This window comes from Oncorhynchus keta, unplaced genomic scaffold (genome assembly GCF_023373465.1).
Source record: "Oncorhynchus keta strain PuntledgeMale-10-30-2019 unplaced genomic scaffold, Oket_V2 Un_contig_929_pilon_pilon, whole genome shotgun sequence".
Taxonomy (NCBI): domain Eukaryota; kingdom Metazoa; phylum Chordata; class Actinopteri; order Salmoniformes; family Salmonidae; genus Oncorhynchus; species Oncorhynchus keta.
The window spans coordinates 35,799-55,167 of NW_026290470.1; the positions used below are offsets into that span (position 1 = coordinate 35,799).

General features: G+C 42.7%; 1 protein-coding gene and 1 long non-coding RNA gene across 54 annotated transcripts in view; both read left to right on the plus strand.

Moving 5' to 3' along the window:
* The window catches only part of LOC127927070 (NACHT, LRR and PYD domains-containing protein 12-like), a 41,569-nt gene extending 22,483 nt beyond the window's left edge, over nucleotides 1-19,086 (plus strand). For 5 of the 14 annotated variants that reach the window (XM_052512713.1, XM_052512719.1, XM_052512715.1 and 2 more), the window contains 6 exons: nucleotides 1,079-1,252; nucleotides 5,803-5,976; nucleotides 10,537-10,710; nucleotides 16,619-16,792; nucleotides 17,741-17,787; nucleotides 18,126-19,086. In XM_052512713.1, the coding sequence (XP_052368673.1) occupies nucleotides 1,079-1,252; nucleotides 5,803-5,976; nucleotides 10,537-10,710; nucleotides 16,619-16,792; nucleotides 17,741-17,787; nucleotides 18,126-18,670 (1,288 nt within the window). In that variant the 3' untranslated portion in view covers nucleotides 18,671-19,086. The remainder of the gene's footprint in view (nucleotides 1-1,078; nucleotides 1,253-5,802; nucleotides 5,977-10,536; nucleotides 10,711-16,618; nucleotides 16,793-17,740; nucleotides 17,788-18,125) is intronic. The other 9 variants (XM_052512725.1, XM_052512727.1, XM_052512716.1 and 6 more) reach the window with 8 other exon arrangements.
* On the plus strand, nucleotides 11,358-16,293 carry LOC127927072 (uncharacterized). 40 transcript variants are annotated; one of them, XR_008126056.1, is made up of 3 exons: nucleotides 11,358-11,393; nucleotides 13,554-13,643; nucleotides 16,254-16,293. It is a non-coding gene; the product is annotated as an uncharacterized LOC127927072 (long non-coding RNA). The 40 variants fall into 40 exon arrangements; XR_008126055.1 differs by lacking the exon at nucleotides 16,254-16,293 and adding an exon at nucleotides 15,984-16,023; XR_008126054.1 differs by lacking the exon at nucleotides 16,254-16,293 and adding an exon at nucleotides 15,804-15,843.
* Nucleotides 19,087-19,369: the final 283 nt, after the last annotated feature.

Sequence of the window (19,369 nt, forward strand, 5' to 3'; positions counted from 1 at the left end):
GCCCCCATAGCTTCAAGAGGTTAAAGGTGACATTATATACTGTCACCTCATATGAAACATTTGATCTCAAATCCAAAATGTTGGAGTATAGAGACACAATAAAAATGCCACCTTCACTGTCAAAATAGATATGGTGTGGACTGTATACTCAATACAATCTATATCTGATACCTCACTGTCTAAATAGATATGGTGTGGACTGTATACTCAATACAATCTATATCTGATACCTCACTGTCTAAATAGATATGGTGTGGACTGTATACTCAATACAATCTAAATCTGATACCTCACTGTCTAAATAGATATGGTGTGGACTGTATACTCAATACAATCTAAATCTGATACCTCACTGTCTAAATAGATATGGTGTGGACTGTATACTCAATACAATCTATATCTGATTCCTCACTGTCTAAATAGATATGGTGTGGACTGTATACTCAATACAATCTAAATCTGATACTTCACTGTCTAAATAGATATGTTGTGGACTGTATACTCAATACAATCTAAATCTGATACCTCACTGTCTAAATAGATATGGTGTGGACTGTATACTCAATACAATCTAAATCTGATACCTCACTGTCTAAATAGATATGGTGTGGACTGTATACTCAATACAATCTAAATCTGATACCTCACTGTCTAAATAGATATGGTGTGGACTGTATACTCAATACAATCTAAATCTGATACCTCACTGTCTAAATAGATATGGTGTGGACTGTATACTCAATACAATCTAAATCTGATACCACACTGTCTAAATAGATATGGTGTGGACTGTATACTCAATACAATCTAAATCTGATACCTCACTGTCTGTCTTTTGACTGATACTGCTTTTTAAACTGGTCTGGTCAGTCTACTAAAATATTTGTAGTTTACATGTTTCTATCCTCAGGTAATGATTTGATCATTTGTCATTTTTAATGATGATACACTATTTTACGAATAGATATGGAAGGTTTCAGGACACTGATATATCTGAATATGTTGAAAAAATATACTGCCACTATTTTCACCACCAAAGAATATCAGTGTGATTTTAATATGATTTGACTCTTTGCAGGCTGTCAGGCTGTCTAGTCACAGAGGAAGGCTGTGCTTCTCTGGTCTCAGTTCTGGAGTCAAACCCCTCACACCTGAGAGAGCTGGATCTGAGTAACAATGACCTGAAGCATTCAGGAGTGAAGCTGCTCTCTGATGGACTGGGGAATCCCCACTGTAAACTGGAGACTCTGAGGTCAGTATTCCTGTAGTTGGTCAACAAGTGATAACTGTTCACCAGATCCACATGTGTTTACCAGACACACATAGTCTACACCATATGTGTTTGGACAGTGAAGCTTACAGTTTTACATTTGGTGCTCTGCTCCAGCATTTTGGATTTGAGACATAATGTACAGAATGTCACCTTTTATTTAAAGGTATTTTCATACATATATATTTTACTGTTTATAAATGAAAACACTTTGTATCTAGTTCTCCCATTTGAAAAAGTGATAATATTTTGGATAAATTATTTTTGTCATAAGTTTAGTATTTGGTCCCATATTCCAAGCCTGCAGTGATTACATCAAGCTTGTGATTCTACTAACTTGGTGAATTAATTTGCAGTTTGTCTTGGTTGTGTTTTAGATGTTTTCCTAATAGAAACTGAATGGTGAATAATGTCCTGTCATTTTGGAGTCACTTCACTTGTATTGTCAGTAAGAATAGAAGATGTTTCTGAACACTTCTACGTTCATGTGGATGCTACCATGATTATGAATAATCAGGAATGATTTGTTAATTTTATTTGTATTTTTTATTTCACCTTTATTTAACCAGGTAGGCAAGTTGAGAACAAGTTCTCATTTACAATTGCGACCTGGCCAAGATAAAGCAAAGCAGTTCGACAGATACGACACAGAGTTACACATGGAGTAAAACAAACATACAGTCAATAATACAGTATAAACGAGTCTATATACAATGTGAGCAAATGAGGTGAGAAGGGAGGTAAAGGCAATAAATAGGCCATGGTGGCGAAGTAAATACAATATAGCAAGTAAAACACTGGAATGGTAGTTTTGCAATGGAAGAATGTGCAAAGTAGAAATAAAAATAATGGGGTGCAAAGGAGCAAAATAAATTAAATACAGTTGGGAAAGAGGTAGTTGTTTGGGCTAAATTATAGATGGGCTATGTACAGGTGCAGTAATCTGTGAGCTGCTCTGACAGTTGGTGCTTAAAGCTAGTGAGGGAGATAAGTGTTTCCAGTTTCAGAGATTTTTGTAGTTCGTTCCAGTCATTGGCAGCAGAGAACTGGAAGGAGAGGCGGCCAAAGAAAGAATTGGTTTTGGGGGTGACTAGAGGGATATACCTGCTGGAGCGTGTGCTACAGGTGGGAGATGCTATGGTGACCAGCGAGCTGAGATAAGGGGAGACTTTACCTAGCAGGTTCTTGTAGATGACATGGAGCCAGTGGGTTTGGCGACGAGTATGAAGCGAGGGCCAGCCAACGAGAGTGTACAGGTCGCAATGGTGGGTAGTATATGGGGCATTGGTGACAAAACGGATTGCACTGTGATAGACTGCATCCGATTTGTTGAGTAGGGTATTGGAGGCTATTTTGTAAATGACATCACCAAAGTTGAGGATTGGTAGGATGGTCAGTGTTATTGGTAATGGTGAGAGGTTAGCATGTTTTGTTGTATCCTCTGTTATTGGTAATGGTGAGAGGTTAGCATGTTTTGTTGTAGTCTCTGTTATTGGTAATGGTGAGAGGTTAGCATGATTTGTTGTATCCTCTGTTATTGGTAATGGTGAGAGGTTAGCATGATTTGTTGTAGTCTCTGTTACTGGTAATGGTGAGAGGTTAGCATGATTTGTTGTAGTCTCTGTTATTGGTAATGGTGAGAGGTTAGTATGTTTTGTTGTTTCCTCTGTTATTGGTAATGGTGAGAGGTTAGCATGTTTTGTTGTATCCTCTGTTATTGGTAATGGTGAGAGGTTAGTATGTTTCGTTGTAGTCTCTGTTATTGGTAATGGTGAGAGGTTAGCATGATTTGTTGTAGTCTCTGTTATTGGTAATGGTGAGAGGTTAGTATGTTTTGTTGTAGCCTCTGTAACTTTCTCACTCATTATTATTCATGATTCAGTCATGATTTGTCTTAATCATGGCATCATCAGGATTAATTCATTATTGTTTAGAAACATGTTATCTACTCTCTTAGACAGAAAAGTACTCCACTCATCATCCACCATTTTATTATTGGGCAAAACACAACCCAAAACACAACCAAATCAAATCAAATCAAATTAATTTATATAGCCCTTCGTACATCAGCTGATGTCTCTCAAAGTGCTGTACAGAAACCCAGCCTAAAACCCCAAACAGCAAGCAATGCAGGTGTAGAAGCACGGTGGCTTGGAAAAACTCCCTAGAAAGGCCAAAACCTAGGAAGAAACCTAGAGAGGAACCAGGCTATGTGGGGTGGTCAGTACTCTTCGGGCTGTGCCGGGTGGAGATTATAACAGAACATGGCCAAGATGTTCAAATGTTCATAAATGACCAGCATGGTCGAATAATAGTAAGGCAGAACAGTTTAAACTGGAGCAGCAGCATGGCCAGGTGGACTGGGGACAGCAAGGAGTCATCATGTCAGGTAGTCCTGGGGCATGGTCCTAGGGCTCAGGTCCTCCGAGAGAGAGAAAGAAAGAGAGAAGGAGAGAATTAGAGAACGCACACTTAGATTCACACAGGACACCGAATAGGACAGGAGAAGTACTCCAGATATAACAAACTGAACCAAAATAAACTGCAAATGCAACCAACGAGTTTACGACCAAATACTAAAGTTTTGACTACTTTAATACACTATAAGTGAATTGGTCAGATTATTTATGTTGGAGTATAGAGACACGTTTAAAATGTTAGCTTCACTGTCTAAATAGATATGGTGTGGACTGTATACTCAATACAATCTAAATCTGATACCTCACTGTCTAAATAGATATGGTGTGGACTGTATACTCAATACAATCTAAATCTGATACCTCACTGTCTAAATAGATATGGTGTGGACTGTATACTCAATACAATCTAAGTCTGATACCTCACTGTCTAAATAGATATGGTGTGGACTGTATACTCAATACAATCTAAATCTGATACCTCACTGTCTAAATAGATATGGTGTGGACTGTATACTCAATACAATCTAAATCTGATACCTCACTGTCTAAATAGATATGGTGTGGACTGTATACTCAATACAATCTAAATCTGATACCTCACTGTCTAAATAGATATGGTGTGGACTGTATACTCAATACAATCTAAATCTGATACCTCACTGTCTAAATAGATATGGTGTGGACTGTATACTCAATACAATCTAAATCTGATACCTCACTGTCTAAATAGATATGGTGTGGACTGTATACTCAATAAAATCTAAATCTGATTCCTCACTGTCTAAATAGATATGGTGTGGACTGTACTCAATACAATCTAAATTTTACATTTACATTTACATTTAAGTCATTTAGCAGACACTCTTATCCAGAGCGACTTACAAATTGGTGCATACACCTTATGACATCCAGTGGAACAGCCACTTACAATAGTGCATCTAAATCTTTTAGGGGGGGGGGGGGTGAGAAGGATTACTTACCCTATCCTAGGTATTCCTTGAAGAGGTGGGGTTTCAGGTGTCTCCGGAAGGTGGTGATTGACTCCGCTGTCCTGGCGTCGTGAGGGAGTTTGTTCCACCATTGGGGGGCCAGAGCAGCGAACAGTTTCGACTGGGCTGAGCGGGAACTGTACTTCCTCAGTGGTAGGGAGGCGAGCAGGCCAGAGGTGGATGAACGCAGTGCCCTTGTTTGGGTGTAGGGCCTGATCAGAGCCTGGAGGTACTGAGGTGCCGTTCCCCTCACAGCCCGTAGGCAAGCACCATGGTCTTGTAGCGGATGCGAGCTTCAACTGGAAGCCAGTGGAGAGAGCGGAGGAGCGGGGTGACGTGAGAGAACTTGGGAAGGTTGAACACCAGACGGGCTGCGGCGTTCTGGATGAGTTGTAGGGGTTTAATGGCACAGGCAGGGAGCCCAGCCAACAGCGAGTTGCAGTAATCCAGACGGGAGATGACAAGTGCCTGGATTAGGACCTGCGCCGCTTCCTGTGTGAGGCAGGGTCGTACTCTGCGGATGTTGTAGAGCATGAACCTACAGGAACGGGACACCGCCTTGATGTTAGTTGAGAACGACAGGGTGTTGTCCAGGATCACGCCAAGGTTCTTAGCGCTCTGGGAGGAGGACACAATGGAGTTGTCAACCGTGATGGCGAGATCATGGAACGGGCAGTCCTTCCCCGGGAGGAAGAGCAGCTCCGTCTTGTCGAGGTTCAGCTTGAGGTGGTGATCCGTCATCCACACTGATATGTCTGCCAGACATGCAGAGATGCGATTCGCCACCTGGTCATCAGAAGGGGGAAAGGAGAAGATTAATTGTGTGTCGTCTGCATAGCAATGATAGGAGAGACCATGTGAGGTGATGACAGACTGTCTGTCTTCTGACTGATTCTGCTTTTTAAACTGGTCTGGTCAGTCTACTATAATATTTGTTAATATGCATCTTTCGATCTACAAGCAATATTTGGAAAATGTGTCATTTCTAGGCTGTGCTTCTCTGGTCTCAGGTCAGAGGTCAAACCCCTCACATTATTTGTGGACTGGTAACAGTGTAAGCAGGGAAAGCTAAGCGTAACATTTGAATACAACCTGTCTGTCATTGTATTTCTCTGTGTTTCAGACTCACTGGCTGTAAACTCAGAAACACATCCTGTAAAGAGTTGGCCTCAGTTCTCAGTTCAAACCCCTCACACCTGAGAGAGCTGGATCTGAGTAACAATGACCTGAAGGATTCAGGAGTGAAGCTGCTCTCTGCTGGACTGGGGAATCACCACTGTAAACTGGAGACTCTGAGGTCAGTATTCCTGTAGTTGGTCAACAAGTGATAACTGTGTTCACCAGATCCACATGTACACCAGGCATACCTGTGTTACTGTTTAAATATGAATAGTGAATTACAAAGTTATAGAGGCACAAAGATCAGAATAAATGCTAAACTCCTCTGTTATTGGTAATGGTGAGAGGTTAGCATGTTTTGTTGTAGCATCGGTAACTTTCACACTCATTATTATTCATGATTCAGTCATGATTTGTATTAATCATAGCATCATCAGGATTAGTTTAGTAGTGCTTAGAAACATGTTATCTACTCACTTAGACAGAAAATTACTCCAGTCATCAATCACAATTGTTTTAATGAACAAAAATAACCCAAAACAACCAAAACAAACTGTAAATGCAACAAACGAGTTTGTCACGACTTCCGCGGAGGTCGGTCCCTCTCCTTGTTCGGACGGCGTTCGGTGGTCGACGTCACCGGCCTTCTAGCCATCGCCGATCCACTTTCATTTTCCATTTGTTTTGTCTTTGTTTTACACAGCTGGTTTCATTTCCCCAATTACATGTTCATTATTTAACCCTCTTTTCCCCCTTAGTCTTTGTGTGTGATTGTTTTCTCTCTGTTCGGTCCGTTATTGTGGGCTCGGTATTACGACATGTTTTTAAATATTTCAGTTACTTGTGTTACTCGTCTCTGCTGTCCTGACTCCTCTGCACCAGCCTCACCCAGACCATTACAGAGACACATCTCTGCTGTCCTGACTCCTCTGCACCAGCCTCACCCAGACCATTACAGAGACACATCTCTGCTGTCCTGACTCCTCTGCTGTCCTGACTCCTCTGCACCAGCCTCACCCAGACCATTACAGAGACACATCTCTGCTGTCCTGACTCCTCTGCACCAGCCTCACCCAGACCATTACAGAGACACATCTCTGCTGTCCTGACTCCTCTGCACCAGCCTCACACAGACCACTACAGAGACACATCTCTGCTGTCCTGACTCCTCTGCACCAGCCTCACCCAGACCATTACAGAGACACATCTCTGCTGTCCTGACTCCTCTGCACCAGCCTCACCCAGACCACTACAGAGACACATCTCTGCTGTCCTGACTCCTCTGCACCAGCCTCACCCAGACCATTACAGAGACACATCTCTGCTGTCCTGACTCCTCTGCACCAGCTACACCCAGACCATTACAGAGACACATCTCTGCTGTCCTGACTCCTCTGCACCAGCCTCACCCAGACCATTACAGAGACACATCTCTGCTGTCCTGACTCCTCTGCACCAGCCTCACCCAGACCACTACAGAGACACATCTCTGCTGTCCTGACTCCTCTGCACCAGCTTCACCAAGACCATTACAGAGACACATCTCTGCTGTCCTGACTCCTCTGCACCAGCCTCACCCAGACCATTACAGAGACACATCTCTGCTGTCCTGACTCCTCTGCACCAGCCTCACCCAGACCATTACAGAGACACATCTCTGCTGTCCTGACTCCTCTGCACCAGCCTCACCCAGACCATTACAGAGACACATCTCTGCTGTCCTGACTCCTCTGCACCAGCCTCACCCAGACCATTACAGGGACACATCTCTGCTGTCCTGACTCCTCTGCACCAGCCTCACCCAGACCATTACAGAGACACATCTCTGCTGTCCTGACTCCTCTGCACCAGCCTCACCCAGACCATTACAGAGACACATCTCTTCTGTCCTGACTCCTCTGCACCAGCCTCACCCAGACCATTACAGAGACACATCTCTGCTGTCCTGACTCCTCTGCACCAGCCTCACCCAGACCATTACAGAGACACATCTCTGCTGTCCTGACTCCTCTGCACCAGCCTCACCCAGACCATTACAGAGACACATCTCTGCTGTCCTGACTCCTCTGCACCAGCCTCACCCAGACCACTACAGAGACACATCTCTGCTGTCCTGACTCCTCTGCACCAGCCTCACCCAGACCATTACAGAGACACATCTCTGCTGTCCTGACTCCTCTGCACCAGCCTCACCCAGACCATTACAGAGACACATCTCTGCTGTCCTGACTCCTCTGCACCAGCCTCACCCAGACCATTACAGAGACACATCTCTGCTGTCCTGACTCCTCTGCACCAGCCTCACCCAGACCATTACAGAGACACATCTCTGCTGTCCTGACTCCTCTGCACCAGCCTCACCCAGACCATTACAGAGACACATCTCTGCTGTCCTGACTCCTCTGCACCAGCCTCACACAGACCATTACAGAGACACATCTCTGCTGTCCTGACTCCTCTGCACCAGCCTCACCCAGACCACTACAGAGACACATCTCTGCTGTCCTGACTCCTCTGCACCAGCCTCACCCAGACCATTACAGAGACACATCTCTGCTGTCCTGACTCCTCTGCACCAGCCTCACCCAGACCATTACAGGGACACATCTCTGCTGTCCTGACTCCTCTGCACCAGCCTCACCCAGACCATTACAGAGACACATCTCTGCTGTCCTGACTCCTCTGCACCAGCCTCACCCAGACCATTACAGAGACACATCTCTGCTGTCCTGACTCCTCTGCACCAGCCTCACCCAGACCATTACAGAGACACATCTCTGCTGTCCTGACTCCTCTGCACCAGCCTCACCCAGACCATTACAGAGACACATCTCTGCTGTCCTGCGCCTGACTCCTCTGCACCAGCCTCACCCAGACCATTACAGAGACACATCTCTGCTGTCCTGACTCCTCTGCACCAGCCTCACCCAGACCATTACAGAGACACATCTCTGCTGTCCTGCGCCTGACTCCTCTGCACCAGCCTCACCCAGACCATTACAGAGACACATCTCTGCTGTCCTGACTCCTCTGCACCAGCCTCACCCAGACCATTACAGAGACACATCTCTGCTGTCCTGACTCCTCTGCACCAGCCTCACCCAGACCATTACAGAGACACATCTCTGCTGTCCTGACTCCTCTGCACCAGCCTCACCCAGACCATTACAGAGACACATCTCTGCTGTCCTGCGCCTGACTCCTCTGCACCAGCCTCACCCAGACCATTACAGAGACACATCTCTGCTGTCCTGACTCCTCTGCACCAGCCTCACCCAGACCATTACAGAGACACATCTCTGCTGTCCTGACTCCTCTGCACCAGCCTCACGCAGACCATTACAGAGACACATCTCTGCTGTCCTGACTCCTCTGCACCAGCCTCACCCAGACCATTACAGAGACACATCTCTGCTGTCCTGACTCCTCTGCACCAGCCTCACCCAGACCATTACAGAGACACATCTCTGCTGTCCTGACTCCTCTGCACCAGCCTCACCCAGACCATTACAGAGACACATCTCTGCTGTCCTGACTCCTCTGCACCAGCCTCACCCAGACCATTACAGAGACACATCTCTGCTGTCCTGACTCCTCTGCACCAGCCTCACCCAGACCATTACAGAGACACATCTCTGCTGTCCTGACTCCTCTGCACCAGCCTCACCCAGACCATTACAGAGTTTGAGTCACAAGCTTGATGAAGTCATTGAGTTCAAGGAATATCGGACCAAATACTCAACTTTTGACTATTTTAATACACTGAAAGTTAATTGGTCAGAATACTTATGACTTCTTCAAATAGGGGTCTAGATATATAAAGTGATTTTATTTCTAAATGTTGAAACAGACATGTATTAAAATACCCTCAAATAAAAGGTGACATTATAAACTGTCACCTCAAATGAAACATTTCATCTGAAATCCAAAATGTTGGAGTATAGAGACACATTTAAAATGTCAGCTTCACTGTCAAAATAGATATATTGAGGACTGTATACTCAATACAATCTAAATCTGATTCCTCACTGTCTAAATAGATATGGTGTGGACTGTAGACTCAATACAATCTAAATCTGATACTTCACTGTCAAAATAGATATGATGTGGACTGTATACTCAATACAATCTAAATCTGATACCTCACTGTCTAAATAGATATGGTGTGGACTGTATACTCAATACAATCTAAATCTGATACCTCACTGTCTAAATAGATATGGTGTGGACTGTATACTCAATACAATCTAAATCTGATACTCACTGTCTAAATAGATATGGTGTGGACTGTATACTCAATACAATCTATATCTGATACCTCACTGTCTAAATAGATATGGTGTGGACTGTATACTCAATACAATCTAAATCTGATACCTCACTGTCTGTCTTCTGACTGATACTGCTTTTTAAACTGGTCTGGTCAGTCTACTAAAATATTTGTAATATGCATATTTCTATCTACAAGCAATACTTGGAAAATGTGTCATTTCTAATAATGAAACATCCATTTATAAATAGATATGGAAGGTTTCAAGACACTGATGTATCTGAATATGTTGAAAAAATATACTGCCACTATTTTCACCACCAAAGAATATCAGTGTGATTTTAGTCACAGAGGAAGGCTGTGCTTCTCTGGTCTGGCTCTGAGGTCAAACCCAACACATTATTTGTGCAGGTTACAGTGTATCATTTTAATACAACCTGCCTGTCATTGTATTTCTCTGTGTTTCAGACTCACTGGCTGTAAACTCAGAAACACATCCTGTAAAGTGTTGGCCTCAGTTCTCATTTCAAACCCCTCACACCTGAGAGAGCTGGATCTGAGTAACAATGACCTGAAGGATTCAGGAGTGAAGCTGCTCTCTGCTGGACTGGGGGATCCCCACTGTAAACTGGAGACTCTGAGGTCAGTATTCCTGTAGTTGGTCAACAAGTGATAACTGTTCACCAGATCCACATGTGTTTACCAGACACACATAGTCCACACCATATGTGTTTGGACAGTGAAGCTTACAGTTTTAAATGTGGTGCTCTGCTCCAGCATTTTGGATTTGAGATGGAATGTTTCATATTAGGAGACAGTACAGAATATCACCTTTTATTTGAGGGAATTCATATACATATTTTACCATTTAGATATGAATAGTGAATAATGATGAATAACAAAGTTATAGAGGCACAAATATCAGTATAAATTCTAATCTCCTCTGTTATTGGTAATGGTGAGAGGTTAGCATGTTTTGTTGTAGCCTCTGTTATTGGTAATGGTGAGAGGTTAGCATGTTTTGTTGTAGCCTCTGTTATTGGTAATGGTGAGAGGTTAGCATGTTTTGTTGTATCCTCTGTTATTGGTAATGGTGAGAGGTTAGCATGTTTTGTTGTATCCTCTGTTATTGGTAATGGTGAGAGGTTAGCATGTTTTGTTGTATCCTCTGTTATTGGTATTGGTGAGAGGTTAGCATATTTTGTTGTAGCCTCTGTTATTGGTAATGGTGGGAGGTTAGCATATTTTGTTGTAGCCTCTGTTATTGGTAATGGTGAGAGGTTAGTATGTTTTGTTGTAACCTCTGTTATTGGTAATGGTGAGAGGTCAGCATGTTTTGTTGTATCCTCTGTTATTGGTAATGGTGAGAGGTTAGCATGTTTTGTTGTAGCCTCTGTTATTGGTAATGGTGAGAGGTTAGCATGTTTTGTTGTAGCCTCTGTTATTGGTAATGGTGAGAGGTTAGCATGTTTTGTTGTAGCCTATGTTATTGGTAATGGTGAGAGGTTAGCATGTTTTGTTGTATCCTCTGTTATTGGTAATGGTGAGAGGTTAGCATGTTTTGTTGTATCCTCTGTTATTGGTATTGGTGAGAGGTTAGCATATTTTGTTGTAGCCTCTGTTATTGGTAATGGTGGGAGGTTAGCATGTTTTGTTGTAGCCTCTGTTATTGGTAATGGTGAGAGGTCAGCATGTTTTGTTGTATCCTCTGTTATTGGTAATGGTGAGAGGTTAGCATGTTTTGTTGTAACCTCTGTTATTGGTAATGGTGAGAGGTTAGCATGTTTTGTTGTATCCTCTGTTATTGGTAATGGTGAGAGGTTAGCATGTTTTGTTGTATCCTCTGTTATTGGTATTGGTGAGAGGTTAGCATATTTTGTTGTAGCCTCTGTTATTGGTAATGGTGGGAGGTTAGCATGTTTTGTTGTAGCCTCTGTTATTGGTAATGGTGAGAGGTCAGCATGTTTTGTTGTATCCTCTGTTATTGGTAATGGTGAGAGGTTAGCATGTTTTGTTGTAGCCTCTGTTATTGGTAATGGTGGGAGGTTAGCATGTTTTGTTGTAGTCTCTGTTATTGGTAATGGTGAGAGGTTAGCATGTTTTGTTGTAGTCTCTGTTATTGGTAATGGTGAGAGGTTAGCATGTTTTGTTGTAGCCTCTGTTATTGGTAATGGTGAGAGGTTAGCATGTTTTGTTGTAGCCTCTGTTATTGGTAATGGTGAGAGGTTAGTATGTTTTGTTGTAGCCTCTGTTATTGGTAATGGTGAGAGGTTAGCATGTTTTGTTGTATCCTCTGTTATTGGTAATGGTGAGAGGTTAGCATGTTTTGTTGTAGCCTCTGTTATTGGTAATGGTGAGAGGTTAGCATGTTTTGTTGTAGCCTATGTTATTGGTAATGGTGAGAGGTTAGCATGTTTTGTTGTATCCTCTGTTATTGGTAATGGTGAGAGGTTAGCATGTTTTGTTGTAGCCTCTGTTATTGGTAATGGTGAGAGGTTAGCATGTTTTGTTGTAGCCTCTGTTATTGGTAATGGTGGGAGGTTAGCATGTTTTGTTGTAGCCTCTGTTATTGGTAATGGTGAGAGGTTAGCATGTTTTGTTGTATCCTCTGTTATTGGTAATGGTGAGAGGTTAGCATGTTTTGTTGTAGCCTCTGTTATTGGTAATGGTGAGAGGTTAGCATGTTTTGTTGTAGCCTCTGTTATTGGTAATGGTGAGAGGTTAGCATGTTTTGTTGTAGCCTATGTTATTGGTAATGGTGAGAGGTTAGCATGTTTTGTTGTATCCTCTGTTATTGGTAATGGTGAGAGGTTAGCATGTTTTGTTGTAACCTCTGTTATTGGTAATGGTGAGAGGTTAGCATGTTTTGTTGTTTCCTCTGTTATTGGTAATGGTGAGAGGTTAGCATGTTTTGTTGTAGTCTCTGTTATTGGTAATGGTGAGAGGTTAGTATGTTTTGTTGTAGCCTCTGTTATTGGTAATGGTGAGAGGTTAGCATGTTTTGTTGTAGCCTCTGTTATTGGTAATGGTGAGAGGTTAGCATGTTTTGTTGTAGCCTCTGTTATTGGTAATGGTGAGAGGTCAGCATGTTTTGTTGTAACCTCTGTTATTGGTAATGGTGAGAGGTCAGCATGTTTTGTTGTAGCCTCTGTTATTGGTAATGGTGAGAGGTTAGCATGTTTTGTTGTAGCCTCTGTTATTGGTAATGGTGAGAGGTTAGCATGTTTTGTTGTAGCCTCTGTTATTGGTAATGGTGAGAGGTTAGCATGTTTTGTTGTAGCCTATGTTATTGGTAATGGTGAGAGGTTAGCATGTTTTGTTGTATCCTCTGTTATTGGTAATGGTGAGAGGTTAGCATGTTTTGTTGTAACCTCTGTTATTGGTAATGGTGAGAGGTTAGCATGTTTTGTTGTAGCCTCTGTTATTGGTAATGGTGAGAGGTTAGTATGTTTTGTTGTAGCCTCTGTTATTGGTAATGGTGAGAGGTTAGCATGTTTTGTTGTATCCTCTGTTATTGGTAATGGTGAGAGGTTAGCATGTTTTGTTGTAACCTCTGTTATTGGTAATGGTGAGAGGTCAGCATGTTTTGTTGTATCCTCTGTTATTGGTAATGGTGAGAGGTTAGCATGTTTTGTTGTAGCCTCTGTTATTGGTAATGGTGAGAGGTTAGCATGTTTTGTTGTAGCCTCTGTTATTGGTAATGGTGAGAGGTTAGCATGTTTTGTTGTAGCCTATGTTATTGGTAATGGTGAGAGGTTAGCATGTTTTGTTGTATCCTCTGTTATTGGTAATGGTGAGAGGTTAGCATGTTTTGTTGTATCCTCTGTTATTGGTATTGGTGAGAGGTTAGCATATTTTGTTGTAGCCTCTGTTATTGGTAATGGTGGGAGGTTAGCATGTTTTGTTGTAGCCTCTGTTATTGGTAATGGTGAGAGGTCAGCATGTTTTGTTGTATCCTCTGTTATTGGTAATGGTGAGAGGTTAGCATGTTTTGTTGTAACCTCTGTTATTGGTAATGGTGAGAGGTTAGCATGTTTTGTTGTATCCTCTGTTATTGGTAATGGTGAGAGGTTAGCATGTTTTGTTGTATCCTCTGTTATTGGTATTGGTGAGAGGTTAGCATATTTTGTTGTAGCCTCTGTTATTGGTAATGGTGAGAGGTCAGCATGTTTTGTTGTATCCTCTGTTATTGGTAATGGTGAGAGGTTAGCATGTTTTGTTGTAGCCTCTGTTATTGGTAATGGTGAGAGGTCAGCATGTTTTGTTGTATCCTCTGTTATTGGTAATGGTGAGAGGTTAGCATGTTTTGTTGTAGCCTCTGTTATTGGTAATGGTGGGAGGTTAGCATGTTTTGTTGTAGCCTCTGTTATTGGTAATGGTGAGAGGTTAGCATGTTTTGTTGTAGCCTCTGTTATTGGTAATGGTGAGAGGTTAGCATGTTTTGTTGTAGCCTCTGTTATTGGTAATGGTGGGAGGTTAGCATGTTTTGTTGTAGCCTCTGTTATTGGTAATGGTGAGAGGTTAGCATGTTTTGTTGTAGCCTCTGTTATTGGTAATGGTGAGAGGTTAGTATGTTTTGTTGTAGCCTCTGTTATTGGTAATGGTGAGAGGTTAGCATGTTTTGTTGTATCCTCTGTTATTGGTAATGGTGAGAGGTTAGCATGTTTTGTTGTAGCCTCTGTTATTGGTAATGGTGAGAGGTTAGCATGTTTTGTTGTAGCCTATGTTATTGGTAATGGTGAGAGGTTAGCATGTTTTGTTGTATCCTCTGTTATTGGTAATGGTGAGAGGTTAGCATGTTTTGTTGTAGCCTATGTTATTGGTAATGGTGAGAGGTTAGCATGTTTTGTTGTAGCCTCTGTTATTGGTAATGGTGGGAGGTTAGCATGTTTTGTTGTAGCCTCTGTTATTGGTAATGGTGAGAGGTTAGCATGTTTTGTTGTATCCTCTGTTATTGGTAATGGTGAGAGGTTAGCATGTTTTGTTGTAGCCTCTGTTATTGGTAATGGTGAGAGGTTAGCATGTTTTGTTGTAGTCTCTGTTATTGGTAATGGTGAGAGGTTAGCATGTTTTGTTGTAGCCTCTGTTATTGGTAATGGTGAGAGGTTAGCATGTTTTGTTGTAGCCTCTGTTATTGGTAATGGTGAGAGGTTAGCATGTTTTGTTGTAGCCTATGTTATTGGTAATGGTGAGAGGTTAGCATGTTTTGTTGTATCCTCTGTTATTGGTAATGGTGAGAGGTTAGCATGTTTTGTTGTAACCTCTGTTATTGGTAATGGTGAGAGGTTAGCATGTTTTGTTGTTTCCTCTGTTATTGGTAATGGTGAGAGGTTAGCATGTTTTGTTGTAGTCTCTGTTATTGGTAATGGTGAGAGGTTAGTATGTTTTGTTGTAGCCTCTGTTATTGGTAATGGTGAGAGGTTAGCATGTTTTGTTGTAGCCTCTGTTATTGGTAATGGTGATAGGTTAGCATGTTTTGTTGTAGCCTCTGTTATTGGTAATGGTGAGAGGTCAGCATGTTTTGTTGTAACCTCTGTTATTGGTAATGGTGAGAGGTCAGCATGTTTTGTTGTAGCCTCTGTTATTGGTAATGGTGAGAGGTTAGCATGTTTTGTTGTAGCCTCTGTTATTGGTAATGGTGAGAGGTTAGCATGTTTTGTTGTAGCCTCTGTTATTGGTAATGGTGAGAGGTTAGCATGTTTTGTTGTAGCCTATGTTATTGGTAATGGTGAGAGGTTAGCATGTTTTGTTGTATCCTCTGTTATTGGTAATGGTGAGAGGTTAGCATGTTTTGTTGTAACCTCTGTTATTGGTAATGGTGAGAGGTTAGCATATTTTGTTGTAGCCTCTGTTATTGGTAATGGTGAGAGGTTAGCATGTTTTGTTGTAGCCTCTGTTATTGGTAATGGTGAGAGGTTAGCATGTTTTGTTGTATCCTCTGTTATTGGTAATGGTGAGAGGTTAGCATGTTTTGTTGTAGCCTCTGTTATTGGTAATGGTGGGAGGTTAGCATGTTTTGTTGTAGCCTCTGTTATTGGTAATGGTGAGAGGTCAGCATGTTTTGTTGTATCCTCTGTTATTGGTAATGGTGATAGGTTAGCATGTTTTGTTGTAGCCTCTGTTATTGGTAATGGTGAGAGGTTAGCATGTTTTGTTGTAGCCTATGTTATTGGTAATGGTGAGAGGTTAGCATGTTTTGTTGTATCCTCTGTTATTGGTAATGGTGAGAGGTTAGCATGTTTTGTTGTAACCTCTGTTATTGGTAATGGTGAGAGGTCAGCATGTTTTGTTGTATCCTCTGTTATTGGTAATGGTGAGAGGTTAGCATGTTTTGTTGTAGCCTCTGTTATTGGTAATGGTGAGAGGTTAGCATGTTTTGTTGTAGCCTCTGTTATTGGTAATGGTGAGAGGTTAGCATGTTTTGTTGTAGCCTCTGTAACTTTCTCACTCATTATTATTCATGATTCATTCATTTTGAAATAATATACTGCCACTATTTTCACCACCAAAGAATAGCAGTGTGATTTTAATATGATTTGACTCTTTGCAGGCTGTCAGGCTGTCTAGTCACAGAGGAAGGCTGTGCTTCTCTGGTCTCAGCTCTGAGGTCAAACCCCTCACACCTGAGAGAGCTGGACCTGTGCTACAATCAACCAGGAGACTCAGGAGTCAGACTGCTCTGTGCTGGACTGGAGGATCCACACTGCAGACTGGAGAAACTCAAGTATGTAGAGGGTTTATGTCAATGTTCATATCAGACATGTTTGACTTATCAGGCTGGTTAAGACAAACATTCTGACCACAAAGGTTATATGGTTCTACACACATATGTGTGTCCAGCATGTGACCTGTGTGTTTGTCCAGACACATACTGGACACACACACACACACAGACAATGGACACACATCCTGGACACACACATACACACACCCATACACACAGGATACACACACAGCCACTGGACACACAGACACTGGACACACAGACACTGGACACAGACACTGGACACACACACTGGACACATACACACATACTGGACACACACACACACACACATACTGGACATACTGGACACACACACACATACTGGACACACACACACACACACACACATACTGGACACACACACACACACACACATACTGGACACACACACACACACACACACACATACTGGACACACACACAGACACTGGACACACACACTGGACACACACACAGACACTGGACACACACACACTGGACACACACACACACACACACACACACACACACACACACACACTGAACACACACACACACACACCCAAACACACACATACTGGACACACAAACACACACACACTGGACACACACTGGATGCACGCTGGACACACACACACACACACACACACACACACACACACACACACACACACACACACACACACACACACACACACACACACACACACACACACACACACTGTACATACAATCTGGAGACACACACACACACACACTGGAAACATACACTGGACACACACACACTGGACACACACACGCGCACAGACAACCATTCTTAGTTATTTGCTGACCGTGTGTGTGTGTGTGTGTGTGTGTGTGTGTGTGTGTGTGTGTGTGTGTGTGTGTGTCCTCAATGACTGTCTGTTCTTCTGCTTACCGCTACAGTGTGGAACATGGTGGAGAGAACAGAATGAAACCTGGGATTAGAAAATGTGAGTGTTGACTGCTGTGAAGAATATGACTAAGAATAAGTCTTAATTCAAGTTAAGTCAAAGTGTGTGTGTGTGTGTGTGTGTGTGTGTGTGTGTGTGTGTGTGTGTGTGTGTGTGTGTGTGTGTGTGTGTGTGTGTGTGTGTGTAATTAATGTGAATAAGTGTGTTTTATATTACCATACAGTATAACATATGATCATTCAACAAGTCTCAAGTTACCTTAACTTCTCCTTTTGATACCTAGAAACATCTACATTAAATGAATTAGTGAAAAGTGAGTTAACATTCTAATGTGAATGATGATGATTTCTAATATTGTGTCTGGTTTCATCCATCAGATGTCTGTGATCTCACACTGGACCCAAACACAGTAAACAGATTCCTCTCTCTGTCTGAGGAGAACAGAAAGGTGACATGGAGGACAGAGGAGCAGCCGTATCCTGATCACCCAGAGAGATTTGAGGACTGTAGACAGGTGCTGTGTGGAGAGGGTCTGACTGGGCGCTGTTACTGGGAGGTAGAGAGGAGTGGGAGAGAGGCTGGAATAGGAGTGACATATAAAGGAATCAGCAGGAGAGGAAGGATTGAGGACTGTTGTCTTGGATACAATGACAAGTCCTGGAGTCTGTTCTGCTGTGACAACAGTTACATTGCCAGGCACAATAGTAATCCCACTACCATAGACGTCCCCTCCTCCAGCTCCCACAGAGTAGGAGTGTATCTGGACTGGCCAGCCGGCACTCTATCCTTCTATAGAGCCTCCTCTGACACACTGACCCACCTGATCACATTCACCTCAACATTCACTGAGCCCCTCTATCCAGGGATTTGGGTTTATGATGATTCCTTTGGGATTTGGGACTCCTCAGTGTCCCTGAAATAATAACCTGACACACAGACTGATACACACACACTGATACACACACACACTGATACAGACACACTGATACACACACACTGATACACACACACACTGATACACACACACTGATACACACACACACTGATACACACACACTGATACACACACAGACTGATACACACACAGACTGATACACAAACACTGATACACACACACACTGATACACACACACACTGATACACACACACAACTCACACACAGGACACATACACTGGACACACACACACACACACACACACACACTGGACACGAACACACACACACATTGGACACACACACACACAGACACACACACACACACACACACACACACACACTGGACCGACACACACACACTGAATACACACACACACACACACACTGAGACACACACACACGCTGGAAACAAACAAACATTGGACACACACACACACACACACACACACACACACACACACACACACACACACACACACACACACACTGGACTGACACACACACACTGAATACACACACACACACACACACACACACACACACACACACACACACACACACACACACACACACACACACACACACACACACACACACACACACACACACACTGATTACACACTGGATACACATACACTGGACACACACACACACTGAACACACACACTGAACACATACACTGGA